General features: G+C 42.5%; 1 protein-coding gene across 4 annotated transcripts in view; it reads left to right on the top strand.

The window, feature by feature from the left end:
- LOC107071655 (agrin) overlaps positions 1-12,254 on the top strand; it is a 141,154-nt gene that overhangs the window by 117,663 nt on the left and 11,237 nt on the right. For all 4 annotated transcript variants that reach the window (XM_089178450.1, XM_089178453.1, XM_089178449.1 and 1 more), the window contains 12 exons: positions 1,015-1,251; positions 6,097-6,312; positions 6,522-6,763; positions 7,335-7,521; positions 8,733-8,830; positions 9,458-9,584; positions 9,668-9,901; positions 10,565-10,861; positions 11,031-11,180; positions 11,279-11,539; positions 11,734-11,880; positions 12,017-12,253. In XM_089178450.1, coding sequence (XP_089034576.1) covers positions 1,015-1,251; positions 6,097-6,312; positions 6,522-6,763; positions 7,335-7,521; positions 8,733-8,830; positions 9,458-9,584; positions 9,668-9,901; positions 10,565-10,861; positions 11,031-11,180; positions 11,279-11,539; positions 11,734-11,880; positions 12,017-12,253 — 2,433 coding nt within the window. The remainder of the gene's footprint in view (positions 1-1,014; positions 1,252-6,096; positions 6,313-6,521; positions 6,764-7,334; positions 7,522-8,732; positions 8,831-9,457; positions 9,585-9,667; positions 9,902-10,564; positions 10,862-11,030; positions 11,181-11,278; positions 11,540-11,733; positions 11,881-12,016; position 12,254) is intronic.

The following is a 12,254-nucleotide window of genomic DNA, read 5'->3' as shown; positions in this document are numbered from 1 at the left end:
TGCATTCAATTACGAGGGATTTCGATTAATTCTGATTTTTTGTCAATTCGTTGATTCGATTATGCACCAGGAAAGTGACCTTCCCTCCCATTGAGATTTAGTCTAGTCGCGCGTATATACGTTACATATAATATTATAGATATCGTTTCACACACACACACACACACACACATTTTCTACCCTATCTCTTTCCTATGATCCTTTGTCGCGAGGGATGAGTGAATAATTCGATGGAATCGGTAAATTAGAAAGACAAGGGTGGAAAGAGGTTCATATTGACCTATCGGTTCGTAAATGGAAGCCGACTAGGCGGAGACGAGCGCTAATTGCGTTTGTCATGCCGATAATTAATAATGCATCGATTGGCATTGCGACGACGGGACGACGGGACGACGGGACGACGGGACGACGGGACGACGGGACGACGGGAGGGTGGCGAATTAAATGCATTAACGACGATAATCGGGTTGCGGTGAATGCGAAATCGAAAATACACCGGGTGCCAAGTTATTGAATGCAAACGATCAATCATTCGGACAAAGTCCTATCTTTCCTTCCGGGCTTCCTTCGACGAAGGAGGAAGGTTATATAGCACCCTATTCTATTGAGCTACATCCGCTCGCGGCAACCTTCTTTTCCCGAAACGCTTACTTTGCATCTTTTTCTTCGCATAATAGAGAAGAGCGAATCGACTCGTGCATACATATGTGTTAGCTGCTACGAGTAATCGTACGGATGTGCCCGATGACGAGCCAGATATGTCGATTTGCTTTCCAGAATGGGACTCCGGAGGCAGGCGCGAACAATGATAACGTACGCCCTTCTGATACTCTACGCCGCCTTAACTATATCCCATTGCTGCTACGTCTTTCCAAAAGGTATACTTCCTTCTTTCGAGCGAACGACTGAGTGAGCGAGCGAGCAAGCGCATTTACTAAAATCATTCAATTAATTCAATATCAAATATACCTATGTGTAATGTCTTAACATTATGGATTCCCTTCTTTGTTGCAGAGATCAAAGATCCATGCGTCAAATTGAACTGCTCTCAAGGTGCCCAATGCGTAAGAAGTCGCGATGGTACAGAAGCCTCGTGCGAGTGTCTACAAATCTGTCCGAATTTGGGAGATCACGAAGGTTCTGGACCCGTTTGCGGAACTGACGGCATCGATTATCCGACCTTGTGCGACTTGAACAAAAGCGCTTGTACGAAAGGCGCAAATATCAGCGTGGCTTTTCAGGGTAGATGCGGTAAGTTATTATTCTATAAATCAATGTAATAAATAATATAGAAAAATACGAATCGTCGATTCCACCAGGTCATACGTGACGTACGAACGTTACGTTTATAAAGCTCGGACAACAGAACTCAATGATCAAGCGATATGCCTATAAGCGAATTTGTTTTGTCGCGCGAAGAGAGAGCTTACTTACGCTAAGCGAGCGCGTTCCAATAATATCGAACCAAACTATGATTCGTTCTATCGTAGATAATTTCATCCAATGAAAATTATATTTATATATTTTCTATAAGAAGCTTAACTTTCCAAAGCGTCTCCAATCGTAAAGCAAAGCCTTGCTCTTGCATATTATCATAAAAAAAAAAAAAGGAAAAAAAAAGAAATTGTAATGGCGTGGCTATGATCGATGAGTTTAATTTATACCTTAACGATATTATATAGATACCCTGGCACGAGTAAACACATACCTTTTCAGCGATCCATCCAACGCTCAAGATGAAATACCGTCTAATTTCAGGAGAGGAGAGAAGAGAAGAGAAGAGAACAAGAGTCGTTGAATTTGAATTGGTAAGAAGAAAAATGGAAAAAAAAATGGAAGAAAAACAAATTCGCGCGTTTGAAGTCGGTCGGTTTTCCTTTAGTACGCTTCTAGGCAGATGTGGACAATGATAAATTAGCGGATGGCTAAGCTTTGCTAGGAACGCGTTCAGACGAAACGCGCTTGCAAGATATATACGACTCAACCTTGACGCAAACGGAGTCAAGCTTCGGTGCTTCTATCTACGATTCTAAAAACCCTTTTCCATACTCGCAGTCATCCTACTTTCTCCCTCTCTTATCTTTCTCGTTGTCGTCACATTTACGGAAGTTGCCGAGGCACTTCGTCTCGAACGCAGTACAAACTTGGCAGGCGTTTAATCAACCGAGTAGTAAAGACAAATGTTTGATCAGACAGGTAGCAAGAGGGAACCCTTGTTTACTTAGGATTAAGTAAGTTCCATCCCTTGTGCTCTCTTCCTTCGTCTTTCTCTGTCTCTCCTGTCTCTCCGTGCGTCGTTCACGCTCGACTTCTTCGTCTTTCATAGAAGAGACAAGTTCGCAGACTCAGGAGATGATATTCGATGGTAACAGTTACGATAATCGCAGCCACCGGTTAACGAGCTGGTTAAATACATTGTCGAACGATTCTCGTCCGTTTTCCTACCTCCCCCTTCGCTCCTATCATGCTTTGCTCCAACCCTGTTTCGCTTCTATCCTGTTAATCTCTCTTGGGATAACGAAAATGATGCGGAAAATAAGTCGCAAACGAGAGCGAGCTTAATAAAGTCTACCCTCTTGCTTGTACACCCGCTTGCTAGTACAAAAAAATATCCTAACAAAAAATGCGCAAGTTGAAAACTTGAGAGAAAATATTGAAAAAATACTGAAAAAATACTGAAAAAATATTCAATTGTAGCGTAGAGACTAGCATCGAGGGCAAATTGCAAATCCGTTTGTGCGTAATAACGACTGCACCTAGATCTAGACACTAAGGAAGAAAAAGTCACACACCAAGGACGATGACGTCGGAAGTTTACAAAGATGAACGTCTTCCTCTATCTCTGTATTCTTACTCCTCCTTCTTTCTTCCGCGAGACTTCTTCGTTTCCTTTCCTTTTCAATTGTATTTCTACCTTGGTATTGTATAAGGAACAATGAAACGTAATATTCTCGAGAATCCTCGTAGGGACGTCGGAAAGAGTCGTCTCGTCCTTCTCCTGTGTTCTCCCTTTCTTACTCGCATTAGTTTTCGTATTCTGCATCTTGACGCAACCCTGAGCAACGTTTATCAATCGATGCCAGTTGGTCCCGCGGTGTAAAAGTACACCGGCAAAATCGATAATAAATTGTCCTTGGCATAAAGTATCTTCTCCTGGCATTCATCTCAACCCGCTCCTATCTCCTTTCTCTAGTCCGTTTGTTAGTTCGGTCGCAACGTCTTTCGTTCATAGAATAACTCCGGATACGAATCTCGAGTGGTGCCGACGATAAATCAAATTAGCTCGCAAAAGTTTCGAGACTTCCGAGCCACCGAACTCGTTTCGCTTGCCCCCACCTATCCTCTTTTCTACTCTACTTTTTACTTTCTGATCGCCAATCTAAACCAGTATATTGAAAATGGAGAAAATGCTATGGAAAAACGTTTTCCATAGAATTGGACAAGTTTTGCTTTGAAGATTAAAAAGGAAGATTGGTGCTCGTCGCGCAGGACCGACCAAACAAACTACAGAAGGAAATAGAATCATCTTGAAAATGTGTGACACGACGATAAATACCAACTTGCGAAACATAAATTGTCAAAGGTATTAATAGAAAATATTCCAATTCTCGAGGTACAAAGGACAAAGTTTGAAGGAAATCGAGGAAGCAAAGTTATTTCTTTTATTTCTAATTAACGCGAAAACGTAGAAGAAGGTTGAGATTACAAGCGTCTCCTGTTGGCCTACATTTCGTCGAATAAACTCACTTCAACTGGAGATTCTTTTTCTGGTATCTTGGGTAAAAAAAAAAAAAAAAAAAATCAAAAAAAACGAAGAGGACAAAAAGTGTAGATAACCCATTGTTTTCACGCTCGAGCGAGCCGCGTAAGGGTCTCGCGGACTAGAGTTTTAGATACGAGGTTCGATTCTGCAAAACGGGTTCAACTAAATTCTCACACTCGCTAGGCTAAAGTATTTGCCTCCGTCGAACCTAGAGACGGACGACCTGAGAGAAAATCTCGAAGGAAGAAAAGGGTGTGCAAGTGTGCCCGTACGAAAGGCAGCAGACTGGTGACGTCGTTGAAACGTGTTTATCCAAAGACCTTTTGCGAACAGGTTCAACGAAACGGAAGCTCCTCTTTCGTTGGATCGACGCTCGATTTTCACTTTGAAAGGAGAACATATACGTCGTAACAGAGAAGAAAAGGGATATAAGAGTTCGAAACGGTACTTGGAAAACGAGCTCGCGCAAACCTTGTAACCGACTAACCAATACGAATACTTGCATATACTGCACTTATTCGACTTACACTTGTTTCAACTTATTTCTCAAAGCTCTCTAAATAGAAAATCATCCTACACTCGAACAAAGCGAATAACGACGAGTGTGATACCTGAAGAAGAGATACGCGGGTTGCGACAACTATGGGTTGCACTATGGGAGGAGGGTGCACGATGGATGAGAAGCACAATGGCTTTGCCGGTTTCTAGATGGCGATACCCGAGGACTGAGGAAAATGAAGGTAGATCGAACGGAAGTGGGTTATACTGGTGGCGTACGTTAACCCGGAAGCACCGCGAAGCTGCTGTTAACATAAACCCAGTCATTCCAGCTACCAGACATAATACCTTTATACGACGCTCGTAATGTTCGCTCGCCCCTTCGTTTCGCGTGTCTCGTATTCTCGCTATTTTGCGAGCAACGCCGGAAGTAGCAGATAAGGCTGCCATATTCTCTCTCCCATTTCCACTCAACTCTACCCAAAGAGCATACAAAGAGATGCGACAATTACGATTTATGCGATATTCGAGCGAGTTTGATTAAGCGTGCTCGTGCTCGTGCTCATGCTCAAACAAGATCCCTTTCACTCCCTAATCGTGCGAATTTCCTATGTAATAATATTATACATAACTGATAAAAGAAGAAAGAAGGAAAATTTCCTCAATGGAAAGACGAATGGCTTGGTATCAATAACATATCGGCAACACATCGGCAACATATCGGCAACATATCGGCAACATATCGATTTTGCGCAGGTTTGCGTTATCATTAAATATATCCTATCTGGATCTGAACGTAGTTTATCGAGCGCATCGTTGCGAGAGAACGAAACCGAAGCAGATCGATCAAATACTATTGCATCCGTTTGATGCGTGTGCATCGGTAGGCTCGCGGGAACATTCGAACGTCCATAAAATTGAGGCCGATGCAGATTGTGAGTACTCCGATGAAAAATCCGTTTCTATCGTTCTATTTGGCTTCATCGACAGTTCGCATTGGTCAAATTCCGGTGATATACGCTTCTTTCCTTTGCCCAATTCATTGGATGAAACAATGAAAAAGCTCTTATTGCGTATTTTCCACTGGAGCTCTTTGCAAATGATTATTTAAACTTTTTTCTAAGTTATTTCACAATGTAATGTAAAGTGTAGGGTAGTTTGGAGGAGAGGGATAGAAAAATGGGACACGGACGACCGCATGGAAAAGTTTCGCTCAAGTTGGAAGATTAGCGGGATCGGCGAGGCCACTCTCGTGGCCTTCCTTCTCAGGAAGCAGACGCCACCACGCGACGCCTGAATGCTTCGCTGGAGCGAAGAAAAAGGATTCTACCGAAGAACTTAAAAACAATTGCCTTGTGGCGGCGATGCGGGAATTTTAAAGACACTTTCATCGTTGGCGCGACTCTTTCTCTCTTACCTTTGGCAGATCCCTCGGGCGACCAGGAGACCGGGAGACCGAGCCGATGGAATTTCAGTTATCCTGTCCACGCTCTCTCTCTCTCTCTCTCTCTCTCTCTCTGCCGAGAAAGAAAATTCATCCATCAAAATATAACTTTCCAACTACACACTTCAATTTCCATGATTTATGCGCATACGTTTTCTTACCAATAAATAACTTCCTCTTCTTCTTCTTCTTTTTCTTCTTCTTTTCTTTCGATGGGAAAAAAGAAATTGGTAGGAAATGAAGGTAAGAGACGTTCCCATAACAGGATGTAAACGTGTGTGTATCTAAGGTCCTGATGATTCTAAATTATTGTCGAAGAGAAGAAAGGTTGATGTCTCGTTAAATTGTTCTTAGAAAAATACCTGATAATATTCGTAATTCGGTATTACAGATCCCTGTGGTAACGTCGAGTGCATGGAACCAGAAATCTGTCAGTTGGATGGCTCTAGGCAACCCGCTTGCCGTTGTGGTGAACAATGCGGACTCGAATTTTCACCTGTATGCGGAAGCGACGGTAAGACTTACTCGAACGAGTGTAGCCTCCGACAAGAAGCTTGCAGATCGAGGCTTCCACTTCGGAAGATCTATAATGGTGCCTGCAGCTCAGGTAAGACCAAATTTCGAAGGAATTAAATGCTGGGTAGTATTCGTAAACAAGGACAATTTAGCGATATATCTACGAGCATCCTAATTAGTTCTATCGATGATGAAGGAACAGCAAATTTGCTAAAAGATAATTTGCCAAGTCAAAGATGGTATTGGAATGAGGCAGCGAGACGTATAATCGAAAGCCACGTTTTCCGCTCAATTTCTCAGGTATCAATCCCTGCGACGAGGCGAAATGCGGCTCGTACGAACAATGTGCCATCAACCGATATGGTATTGCGAGCTGCGAATGCGGTCCGGAATGCGAGCCAGTTATGAGACCAGTTTGTGCGCGCGGTGGCACTACCTACACATCCCTTTGCGAGCTCAAGAGAAGGGCTTGTCTAACGAAGAGCAATATCGAGGTCGCTTACACGGGTACCTGCGGCTCTAGAGGACCCTGCTCCGAAAAGGTCAGTTTCCCTCTCTCTCTCTCTCTCCCTCTCTCTCTCTCTCCCTCTCTCGCTCTATGTATCTATCTAATATCCAACAAATAGTTATTTTATAAGAGTTTTCTCTACTCGCCAAAATCCTCGCGATAATTAATTACGGAATAAAGTCGAGGACAAAAGTTTGAGTGGCTGTAAAAAGTCGCTTGCACTCGAATCGAATCATTGGATATACCGGTATTGCATCGCGTCACAATCTCGTAATATTTCTAGGAGCTTTCGCGCGGAATTCCACATCGGAGAAAAAGGACAGTGCAGCGCAGTTATCTAATGGAGCAAAGTACATTAAATCCTGAGAATTAAAGCAGCCGAGCGTAGTAAATTATGCCTCGCGATAAAATATCGTCAGCAATAAATTATCAGCTTTAGGTGAGGGTGCGCGCTCCTGGAAAGAGTCGAGAGGGATCCTCGACTCTTTGGCGCGTCTAACGCGCGGACTCTTTCGACGCGGACTAACTTTCCCGGGATAAGGCTCTATTTAACCCGATTAATTACACCTAAAAATGAGACGAGCAATTTATTTTTTTCCTCACAGGTCTGCCAATGGGGTGCAATTTGTGCGGAAAATGGTGGAACCGCCGTTTGCGAGTGTCCTACCTGTCCTGCCGAATTTCAACCGGTTTGCGGAGACGACGGCATCAGTTACGGAAACGAGTGCAAATTGAGATTAGAGGCTTGCCAACATCGACGAGAGATTCGAGTTCTTTATCAAGGCCTTTGCAGTGAGTAATTCCTTGACTAAAGACTAAATTTTATCCCGAATTTATCGTGAAAATATTATCGTGAATATTGTAACATATAAGTGTCTCTCTATCGATAATGAGATATTCGCAATGAAAAGGTGATAAAGAGAGAGAGAGAGAGAGAGAGAGAGAGAAAAAGTACAAAGACATTACGTGACACGAAAGAAAGAGAGAAAATAGAGAAGCACCTCCTGGAGGCGATACGAAATTTATCGTCCGTCATAACAAGATGACAAGGATTTCTGAAAGCGCGGAAACTACGATATAGTCCCGCTTTAATCTTCCCCATTCTACATTCTCTTCTTCCTCTCTTTCTCTCTCTCTCTCTCTCTCTCTCTCTCTCTGTCGCTGGTTCGCCCTCTTTATGGAAATTACTCGCGAATGACCCGGCTGTGCACGAAACAAACGTACAACTCGAGGGTTCGCCCCGAGGCTGGGTACCGCGTGACACCTGGCTCTGTTCATTTCCAACGCAAATTCACACATTCGCGAATGCATCTGTCGATGCCCTCCTCTTCCTCTTCCTCTTCCTCTACCTCTACCTCTACCTCTTCCTCTTCCTCTTCCTCTTCCTTTTCCTTTTCCTCCAACTACTATTCCCATTTCTTCCACAACTCTCCTCTAGGACTCTGTTCGCGTACACTCGCGAACATCTACGTGTCTTCCTGACCTACCGTCATCGTCGTCTAAAGATATTATTCTCTATGAAATATCCAAATAATTTCATGCGTTAATATCGAATTTTGTTTTCCTAGACGATTAATGCATGAAAACATTATACGAATATATTTCCATTTAAATGAGAATTCAATTCTCATGAACGAGAGTCGGCGCTTTGTCGGGCAAGACCGATCGATACAAAATTTGCGAATACATCGCTGTTTTCCCTTTGCTAAGGATTTCTATATAACATTTTTATATCACTGCTAAATACGGCACTGTGATTCAAACGTATTATATAATTTTTATATCGCTCAAAACAATCTTTTAGAGATCCGTAGAAATATGAGTCAAGTTTGAAAAGATATTTCGAGATAGGAAAAATGATAAAATAGTTTATATCTTGGAAGACGATGTTTAAAAATACGTCGTACTAACGTCAATTTTCCTCTCTCAAAGTTAACTTGCATCCTACGTTAGATTTATAACGTCATTATGTTTATAAAGTGATACTAATTTCCTCTTTGCAGATGGTTGCGAGAATAAGAAATGCGAACATTACGCAGAATGCGAGAGCGACAGCGCTGGGGAGGCAAAATGCGTTTGCCCGACTAAATGCGAACATACGGTAAGTAGGCACGTACCATCCTGGGGAGAAACTCTACAAGCTCTATTACAAATTTCTTTCAATTTGACATTACTCCAAATGTCATAGGATACAGAATAAACTAAACATAAGCGAACGTTATTAATGGTAAAATCAAAGGATTTATCTTTTATCGTTTGGCAACTACAAAAATATGGGAAATATGATTAAATTCGTAGGCGAACGTGCGTTACAAATGCAAATGTTTATATCGTTCACGCAAATACATAGGATATGCATACAGGTATATGCATATCGCATATGAATCATAGGACGAATAGTTGACTCTTGTTACGTTAACAAGAACGAGACTTAGCGCGTGTCGGGTGGCCTTCGATATACAATAACTAGGGAGATAGGAATACGTTTGATGGTTCGCTTCTCTCGCTTCTCTCGCTTCTCTCGTTTTTTATTTCATCTAAAAGTATATGCTCTAACGGGAAAATTGTTAGTCTCTTTATCTGTTTTATTTATTCAATCAACAATATATATCCGTGTACTTTTGTATGTATCAAAACTATTGTTTACTTTTTTAATAAGGAGCCATTGCTAATGTTTTCACGATATAATTTAATATATAATGTAATATATGTAATGTAATTCTCTCAGGAGAAAGAGTCAACGGGGCAAAAAGTTTGCGGAACCGACGGTGTAAGCTACGAGAACGAGTGCGCCCTGAAGAAAGCTTCCTGTGACTCACAGACCGAAATCGCCATTCATTATATGGGCGACTGCGGTTAGTCATTTTTTCCCTTTAATTCATGAATTTGTTTGTATTAATGATTGATTAAGTGGATGGAAAATTGAAATGGTTTGCAGAACTTTGCGCGAGGGTGGAATGCGAAAACGGAGGTCGGTGTATGGCAGGAGTTTGCGTATGTCCGGAGATCTGTCCGGAAAGTAAAGGAGAGCCTGTATGCGGTAGCGACACGAAGACTTACCAATCCGAGTGTGAATTACAAAAGGTAGCTTGTGGGAGGGATCCAAAATTGCCGGCCTTGCACGTGATTTTCTACGGCGACTGCGGTGAAAGACTCGCTGTGGCAGCGCTGAGTAAGTTGAAAAATTCCCTTTTCCGAAAACTCCTCCCTACTAAAACTCGTTCGTTCGCCGATCGAAGATTCGAACAATGTGGCCCAAAGGGGGTTGGTGGGGTGGGGGGAAGGGAGGGGGAAAGGGAGGGAAAAAAAAGGAACAAAAAATAACTTACCGTTCGACGAAACAATGGATAACGCTCGACAATCGCCATAGCGCGAGCTAGACGTTTCGCGATTCCAATCGAACAAAAGAACATTGAAGGATCTATTGAAAAAGGCGTATCGAACTAACGATTCTATCTTTTTCTATAATCATTATTACACTAAAAATATTCTATCGCGATAAAATTAGTTTCGTCATTGTACTATGTCATTTCTATTGCATCCAAGTGAACACGCGAATTAACGTTATTAGCGATTACCTACGATTGAAATAGTTGCCAAGGTAATGCCTTTTAAAAATCCATTCGAATAATAATGCATTCAAATATATCTACTTAATACGTACGAACGCTTTAACGAAAGCTTCTATTAATTTATTTGAAATATTCTAATCCGCTTTCACCTAATTCTCTCTCTCTCTCTCTCTCTCTCTCTCTCTCTTGCTCATTCTATCTCTTTCTCTTTCTATCTGTCTGTCTGTCTGTCTGTCTGTCTCTCTTGAAATCGCTCGAAACAGCGACGATGTCGACACCGGCTCTGACGCGCGTAGCCACTACGGTAGCTGACGTTACCAGCACTCAAGAACGAGAGGCTTGCAAGGACATTCATTGCGATTTCGAGGCCACGTGCGAGCTCGGACCAGATAAATTTCCAAGATGTAGCTGCCGATTTGATTGTGCCTCGATATCGCCGGAAAATATGCGTCCGGTCTGCGGCAGCGATCTCAGAACATACTCGTCTCTCTGCGCTATGAAGATGGAGGCCTGTCAGCGACAACAAGAGTTACGGCTGAGGCCCCTTGATCTGTGTCAAGGTTGGCCGACATCTTAGTTTGCACGTGATAACAATGCTTTCACCTATTATTCTTTCTTCATTCTTTGATAATACTAATACTGCTAACTTTGTATACAATGTTCAATTTTATCTGAATATTTTAACCATAGACATTTTTTCTTTCATTCTAATTGTAATTAATTATTCAGGCATGGAGGTAAAACCATGCAACGGAGATCCGCCATTGATCGATGCCGATGGCAAGGAATACGATTGTGGAAGCGGACCCGATCGCCGAGATTGTCCGAGCAACAGTTATTGCCATCAAACGCCACGATTTGCTCGATGTTGCAAAAAAGGTAACAACATCCAATCTAAAAACTAAAATAATTTTAACGCAAAAAATTAAAAAAAATAAAACAATAAATTTGCTATATTGTTTTTTTACATTCGATAGTTCAAGGAATTCAAGTGGTCAAGTGCTCGGATTCCTGGCACGGGTGCTGTCCCGACGGTAAAACCACAGCTCTCGGACCGGATGGAGCTGGTTGTCCCAGTTCATGCAATTGTAACAGACTTGGTAGTGTATCCGACACCTGCAATCCGGAAACTGGACAGTGCGAATGTCGACCAGGAGTGGGTGGTCTAAAATGCGACAGATGTATGCCAGGTTATTGGGGATTACCAAAGATCAGCGAAGGACATCAAGGATGTATACGTAAGACGAAAAACGAAAAACGAAAGACGAAAGACGAAAGACGAAAGACGAAAGACGAAAGACGAAAGACGAAAGACGAAAGACGAAAGACGAAAGACGAAAGACGAAAGACGAAAGACGAATAATTATACTTGCTCTTGTAAATGCAAAATTAATAATAAATGAATTCATATCTTTCCTTTGTATCTCTACAGCTTGCGGTTGTTCTCTCTTTGGTTCCGTCCGAGAGGATTGCGAACAAATGACCGGACGTTGCGTCTGTAAGCCCGACATTCAGGGCCAAAAGTGTACAATCTGCACCGATCACAATAAAATACTTACGCCCACCGGGTGTTATTCAGGTATCTCATAGAAAATGTCAATCTCTTTAACGAGTCAAGAGAAAAACAAACAATCTGCGTGGCCGTCGTCGTCTATTTACCTAATTTATTTACCAATTAAGATCAAATTTAACATTGTACTTTGTTATGTTCTCAGCCGATACGATACCACCGATCCCAACATCTTGCAAGGAACTGGAGTGCTATTCCGGAGGACACTGTTCCGAAATAGGTGGTCCACACTGTGTCTGTCCGTCCTCTTGTCCAACGGACATACCGTTGGTACCGGTTTGCGGTAGCGACGGACAGACTTACGACAGCGAGTGCGAACTACGTCTGTACGCGTGTCGTCACCAGGCGGACGTGGTGACCCAGGCCTTTGGTCACTGCAGAGG

This window comes from Polistes dominula, unplaced genomic scaffold (assembly GCF_049000335.1).
Source record: "Polistes dominula isolate Pdom_NZ unplaced genomic scaffold, Pdom_raw_medaka contig_373, whole genome shotgun sequence".
Taxonomy (NCBI): Eukaryota; Metazoa; Arthropoda; class Insecta; order Hymenoptera; family Vespidae; genus Polistes; species Polistes dominula.
Note: the sequence above shows the minus strand (reverse complement) of the source record. Positions and strands in the feature narration are given on the sequence as shown.